The sequence below is a fragment of the Danio rerio genome, chromosome 25, assembly GCF_052040795.2.
Source record: "Danio rerio strain M-AB ecotype USA chromosome 25, GRCz13ab, whole genome shotgun sequence".
NCBI classification, from domain to species: domain Eukaryota; kingdom Metazoa; phylum Chordata; class Actinopteri; order Cypriniformes; family Danionidae; genus Danio; species Danio rerio.
In genome coordinates, this window is record NC_141045.1 from 38,180,001 (window position 1) to 38,187,500 (window position 7,500).

General features: G+C 40.3%; 2 protein-coding genes across 2 annotated transcripts in view; one reads left to right on the top strand and one right to left on the bottom strand.

Annotated features, from left to right (window-relative positions):
• The window catches only part of tmem276a (transmembrane protein 276a), an 8,992-nt gene extending 2,065 nt beyond the window's left edge, over window positions 1–6,927 (bottom strand). The window contains exons 1-3 of the mRNA XM_087312680.1: window positions 6,476–6,927; window positions 2,842–2,955; window positions 575–712 (exon numbers count right to left, since the gene is read on the bottom strand). Coding sequence (XP_087168806.1) covers window positions 575–712; window positions 2,842–2,955; window positions 6,476–6,821 — 598 coding nt within the window. The 5' untranslated portion in view covers window positions 6,822–6,927. The remainder of the gene's footprint in view (window positions 1–574; window positions 713–2,841; window positions 2,956–6,475) is intronic.
• Window positions 1–7,500, top strand: part of ano5a (anoctamin 5a) — an 805,725-nt gene that overhangs the window by 349,934 nt on the left and 448,291 nt on the right. The gene's annotated exons all lie outside the window — the stretch shown is intronic.

A 7,500-nucleotide genomic window follows, 5' to 3' on the forward strand; every position in this document is an offset into this window, starting at 1 on the left:
GTGGTGATTCTATAGTTGCTATGGTAACACAACAGCCATATAATATGGCAACACAGGAACTGTAGTAATTCATCTGTTGTAGTAACTCTACAGTTGCTTTGGTAACACAATCACTATAATAATTGATCCGTTGTGGTGATTTTATAGTTGCTATTGTAACACAACAACTACAAAGTACTAATAATCAAATGATGCGGCACTGCAGGGTATAATATATTACAATACACCACAGTTTAAATGTAACTACACCACAGTATTTAATACGGTTTATCAGTTCACTATTGTTAATACCACAGTATGGTGGAGCATTCATCAACAAAGAGTTGCAAATACTAGAATAAATACAGTATAATAAACTATAGAATGGTTCATAAACACTAGTTTTCATGTGGGACTGTCAAAATCAGATCACTTGAGCTTTAGAGTACTACAGAAAATATCTACAAGGTCAAGTACAGCACATAACTGTGTGCAATAAATGTACTGATGCTATTCCAGTTGGCTTTTCCGCCGGTCATGAGTCTCCACCTGCTGGTCATTTGTAGTTTTACAGGCTACTGGCACTGATTCTCACCTCCCATGAGGAAGAGCAGTCCTGCCACATACTGCATGAGTTCATTGTGCTTCCAGCAGCCCAGAAGACCAACCATCCAGCCGAAGAGTATGATGGAGACGGCCATCCCGATGAACCCCGCCGTCATCCGCTGCAGATCTGCACACACACAGAGGATCACAATAGTGACACTTTAAAGGGGAGCTAATATGCAAATATCTAGTTTATAAAGTGTTTAAATACAGTCGTGTGTCAGCAGTGTGTGAATATAAGCAGCTTCTAATGGTCAAAATCCATTAATTGTGTTGTTTATAATCAGACTTGATATAAACAGTCTGCAGAAACACTTTGATTGACATTCTCTCTTCGTACGTGTCATCAGAGAAAAGCCCCGCCCACTAGTGCCCATCTCTCCCTCATTAACATAAACAGTTTCTCATAGAGATAATGCTAGCCATGTTTTGAATCTGACGCACTGGCGTTTGTAGCTCCGCCCTCTTTTGAAAACAGCACAATCTCATTTGCATTTAAAGAGACAGTCACTAAAATGACAGAATCGAAGCCTAAAAGGGTCAGTTTCACAGTTATAAAACAATATCAGTGAGCTATTTTTTTCTCTTCCACAGTTTCTTTCCATCAAAGATTTGCTCCGAGTATTCTGCATTTTTATAAGCGGTTGTAACAGAGTTGACCAGAATGTAGAGACAGACACTAAATGTAGCCTCATTTTAGAGCAGAAATGACAAATAATACAGAAAATGAGCTTCCCTGCACTTTATATAAAGAACTCATTTAGCTTAGTAGAGTAAACTCAAAAGAAAAAGATCAAATTTAGGCTGCTTTCACACCTGTCGATCACTTGTTTTATTCCGAAACAGGGATTAAAATTATACAATGCTGCTCTTTGTTCTTGGTGCGGATCGCTTTCACACGGCAAAGTGTCTAAACAGACCAAAATAACTAAAACAAGTCGCGAGCGAGTAAACTCTCCTCACTTGGTATAGTTGAGTCACTCTATTCAAGACGAAATGTTTTTAAATTCATTCATTCATTTTCCTCTGGATTTGTCCCTTAGTTATCAGGGATCACCACAGCGGAATGAACCACCAACTATTCATTCCCTTCGGCTTAGTACACTATTTATCAGGGCTTACCACTGTGGAATGAACCACCAACTATTCAATCCAATCATTAAATCATTCCCTTTGTCTTAATCCCTTATTTATCAGGGGTCACCACAGTAGAATGAACCACCAATTATTCATTCCAACCATTAATTAATTTCCTTTGGCATAGTCTCTTATTTATCAGGGGTCACCACAGTAGAATGAACCACCAACTATTCATTCCAACCATTAATTCATTCCCTTTGGCTTAGTTCCTTTGCTTATCAGGAGTCACCACAGCGGAATGAACCACCAACTATTCATTCCAATCATTAATTCATTTCCTTTGGCATGGTCCCTTATTTATCAGGGGCCACCACAGTAGAATGAACCACCAACTATTCATTCCAAACATTAATTCATTTCCTTTGGCTTAGTCCCTTTGTTTATCAGGGGTCACCACAGCGGAATGAACCACCAACTATTCATTCCAACCATTAATTCATTTCCTTTGGCATGGTCCCTTATTTATTAGGGGTCACCACAGTAGAATGAACCACCAACTATTCATTCCAACCAATAATTCATTCCCTTTGGCTTAGTTCCTTTGTTTATCAGGGGTCACCACAGCGGAATGAACCACCAACTATTCATTCCAACCATTAATTCATTTCCTTTGGCATGGTCCCTTATTTATTAGGGGTCACCACAGTAGAATGAACCACCAACTATTCATTCCAACCAATAATTCATTCCCTTTGGCTTAGTTCCTTTGTTTATCAGGGGTCACCACAGCGGAATGAACCACCAACTATTCATTCCAACCAATAATTCATTCCCTTTGGCTTAGTTCCTTTGTTTATCAGGGGTCACCACAGCGGAATGAACCACCAACTATTCATTCCAATAATTATTTCATTTCCTTTGGCATAATTCCTTATTTATCAGGGGTCACCACAGCGGAATGAACCATCAACTATTCATTCCAACCATTTATTTATTAATTCATTCCCTTTGGCTTAGTCCCTTATTTATCAGGGGTCACCACAGCGGAATGAACCACCAACTATTCATTCCCTTTCGCTTAGTGTTAAATTAAAGATTTTGCTTTTGAAAAATAACTAATAATAATTCATCTAGGAGAAGAAAGAAATGGTACCCATATACTAGTACGTTACGTACGCAGCGCGTGCCACTCGTCCTGTCTGATGGACTTGGTGATGTTCGCCGGCAGGTATCGTGGGATATTCGGTGCCGAGTAGTAATACTTAATCGGTGTACATCTCTGAAGAACACCTGCAGAAACACACAGAAGCTTCACAAATGACCACAAGTTCATCAAGTAAAACTCAGGCTAGCGTACACATTGCTAGCACACTGTGTGTGCTGCATAAATTACAACACTGCTAGCATGTTTAAGCACAATTCTAGTGTTTTCTTACATTTCTTGCATTGTTAGCCTGATTTAGCACTCTGCTAACATCTTTAGCACTCTGCTAGCATCTTTAGCACTCTGCTAGCATCTTTAGCACGCTGCTAACATGTTTCTAGCATGATTTACCACACTTTTAGAACAGGTTGTTTTTAATCATGTGGTTCTGGTGACATGTAATGTTCAGATGGAGGGCAGGGAGTAAACATCTGAATGAGAGACAGAGGAAAGTCCATATTTTTGCCATATTTTATACCGTATTTCAGTGGAGATATATACAGAAAATAACCTAATATAATGGGCATGATCCTTGTATAATGAAGAAGGCAGAGTTTTCTACCGAACTAAAATATATTTGCCTGTCATAGAGGCGACAGATACTGTATAAGCCATTTAGTTACATGAAAAATACTATAGTAAATACTGTTTGGAAGCATACTATAGATAATTACGTGAATCAAACTGTCATAGTAATTATACTGTTGCTGTGGTACGATCAGTGGTGTAAAGTAACAACAAATACTCAAATTACTGTAATTAAGTTACAGTATAATTAGTGTAATTAATTTATAAATGCGTACTTTTCCCCTTGACTACATTTTTATTGCTTTATTGGTACTTTTACTCCACTACTTTCCTTCAACCTGCAGTCACTACTTTATTTTCATCTATAACCTGCTGAAAAATCCAGCTTAAACCAGCCTAGGCTGGTTGGCTGGTTTTAGCTGGTCGACCAGGCTGGTTTTAGAGGGGTTTTGGCCATTTCCAGCCTGGTCTTAGCTGGTCAGGCTGGAAAATGACCAGATAAATCCAGCTAAAACCAGCTTGACCAGCCTGGTTTAAGCTGGACATAGCTGGTTTTGGCTGGGCTCCCATCCTGGCTAGGTTGGTCAAGCTGGTTTTAGCTGGTCATCTCCCAGCCTGACCAGCTAAGACCAGACTGGAAATGGCTGGAAACCAGCCTGGAAATGGCCAAAACCCCTCTAAAACCAGCCTGGTCGACCTGCTAAAACCAGCCAACCAGCCTAGGCTGGTTTAAGCTGTTTTTTTCAGTAGGGATATGGATTAGAAAATTCAGTCTTGTGATTTCTGTCCAATCAAATCACTCAGAGAAGGTAAATCGCATCATAATGCACAGCCTCAGAGAAGGGTATAAACGGAGGTCAGAGCCAGCTCCAAGTGGGTGGGCCTTGGATCTCCAAGTGGGCTGTGCAAACCTTATTTAGTCGTATTTAGAGTTCAATATTGTGCTTTATGAATGTGTACATCTAACCCTAAACCCAAACTCACAGTAACCTGTTGTGTTTTATGAACGTCTACACCTAAACCCAACCTCACAGTAACCTGATAAACCCAACCTACTTGTGGTTTAAGTCCCTCCCACTTGGAGGTCACCCAACCTACTTGCGGTGTAATCCCTCCCACTTGCAGGTCTCCGGGCTGCAGCGATACCTACTTGCTCCCTCAAGACATGGGTGATTTATAAATGCAGAAAACAGTTTGAAAGCATTAAAAGTGTCCAGGAAGATGTCCAAAATCTTTACACGCCATGACCCAGAGACTGTTTAGATGCATGTCACTGATGAGAAAATGACGGATGTTTACTGTATGATGACCGAAATGGCCTTAAACACTGACCAGGCACAAGACGTCACCATGACATTAGATTGACGTTGCACCCCAACATCGTGGAGACGTTGCGTTTTGTTCAGAAATGAAAATCGGGTTAACGTCAGAACCAGTCAGGCCAACATCAATGTCCAACCTAAATTCAACCAATTATCAGTGTGTATGGATTGTGTTGTGTGGACGTTACCCTTAAGATGTCTATCAGACGTTGGATTGTGGTTGTTATACCTGACGAATAAATGTCAGTATTTGACGTCAATATGATATGTTGGCTCGACGTTGGATTTTGCTCACTTTCTAACAACCTAAAATCAACCAAATGTCAACGTCATTTGACGCCTTTATTGGACATCAAAATAACGTCATTAGACGCTGGCTAGACATTAAATTTTGGTCACCTGACGTCAAAACTTAAATCTAACCTAATAATAATGTATAAAGATGTTACATCTTGACATTGTGTGGATGTTACCACTACGATGTTTACCCGACGGTTTTTTGTTGCCATACCTAGTGAATAAATGTCAGCATTTGACATCAATAGGATGTTGGTTTAAGATGTTGGCTCGACGTTGGATTTTGGTCACTTTCTATCAACCTAAAATCAACCAAATATCAACATAATTTCGCGTCGTTATTGGACATCAAAGTAAGATCATCCTTAGACGTTGGCTAGACATTGAATTTTAGTCACCTGACATCACAACCTAAATCTAACCTAACAGTAACGTCCTATGACGTTGTGTGCCTGCTGGGCAATAACTAAACGCACTACAGAATGTTACGTTTACACACATCCACACATTACATGTAAACGCATCAGCTTTTCACAGCGTAATGCTCACTACTCTTGAGTACTTTTAAAAGCTCTACTCTTTACCCATACTTTGAGTAACAGATACTTTTACTCCACTTGCACTACATTAAGCAAGTAATGGTACTTTTAGCTGAGTATGATTTTTCAGTACTCTTTACACCACTGGGTACGACACAACTGTAGTAATAAATTAATCCACAGGCTTCAGTTTTCTATGCTATAATCACAATGCACCACAGTTTACACTAACGCTACAGTATTTATGACAGTTTATCAGTTTATTCTGTAGTATTCATTAACAAAGAGTTGTACACATTACACACTTTACTATGCGCTTCAAAAACACGCTTATTATAAACTACTATAGTTATTCCCATGTGGATATCTTCTGGACAATAAACTAAAGTGTGGACGCATATTATTATTTATTTATTTCTGTAAGGGGGGATGAAAACAATAATCTGCACGTGGATCTTGCTGTCGCCCGACTGACCATCACAACATGACGGCAGAATTTTCCTTTTCAGAACTGTTTCCTTCTATTAATATGATTCTGGAGTTTCTCAGAGCTCATTTACCTTCAAAAATCAGGTCCTTTATTATTTTGATGATGTTGAAAACCTGTAACCATTGACTTCCATAGCATTTTCTTATTTCAAGGACAGCTGAAAACCACCATTGACTTTCATTATCTTCTTCAGTGTTCAACAGAAACTGAGATGATTTAGGATTTACAAACACATTAGAATGAATGCTTTAATTTATGTGTGAACTATCCCTTTAATCAGTGTTAACAATCACAGCCTTGGATTTTAATAATGCATTAGTAAACGTTGAACTACATACAAGCGCTGTTCAATGTTTATGTGAGTAAATAGGCTAATATACGTCTCCCGTATTGTAATGTGTTCCCATACAAAAACAGCTCTGTGTTTTACCTTTAAAAATCAAGTCCTCCATCACCACGTCGAAGCCCTCCCGGTGGCACCTCCTCCAGAGGCCGGTGGTGGTGGAGTTGTAGTAGCGGCTGCAGTGCCACTCCATGACGGGCCCGAAGTGCAGCGCTTCCCGCAGAGCGGCTTCGCGCGCCGGCCGCCTCCGGAGAGGCAGGTTCTGGTTGGAGTTGTAAATATAGCCCGGGTATTTGGGGCTGGTGTATTTATCGCATCGGTCCCGGTGTTTCCGCGCGTCTGTCTCGTACCAGTAGTCGGTGCTGATGGCCATGGTGAGCAGCCCGATGGAGCAGAGCGCCAGGAAGAGCCCGCACGCCGTTAAAATCCTCATGATGCCCGCGGACGGATGTCAGGCGCTCCGCCGGGCCCATATCATCCTGAAGCCCGGTGGATGCGGCGGTTTTCGGGGCGTCAGACGGACATGTTTGCTGGAGTCTGGAGGAGGGAGAACCAGAACCAATGCCGGAGCGGAGACTGATGATGAAAACACACGCGATTCGCTGGAAGCAGCTGTTCAGCCGCAGATGCAGAACGCAGACTCCGGACACAGATGCTGCCTGTTCAAACTACTAACATTAAATGAGCTGAAACAACGCAATTCTGCAGACTTTTTGGGACGACTTAATTGTTTAATTTCATGTTCAATAACAGTTTTTGTTGGGACAACAAATGAATGCAGGATTCCACACAATTAATTCATGTTGTCCCAATAAAAACGATTAAGTTAAATCTGTTGAACATGAAATGAAACAATTAAGTTGTCCCAAATAGTCCTGTGAACCTACTCCATTTAAGTTGAAGTAATGAGATATTTAATTAGTGTTTTTTTTTTACTCAAATGGTTTGTAGCAAATTGAGCTTCGAGTTGCCTCAACTTATTTTGTTTTACAGTTTGAGTTCTTCATTTATTGGGTTTTACTGACTGTTAAAAGTGATTAGTTACTTAAAGCGAGTAAATTGCCTAAAAAGCAATTTTGTGAAGTTGACTTCACAAAAATAATGCAATCTAA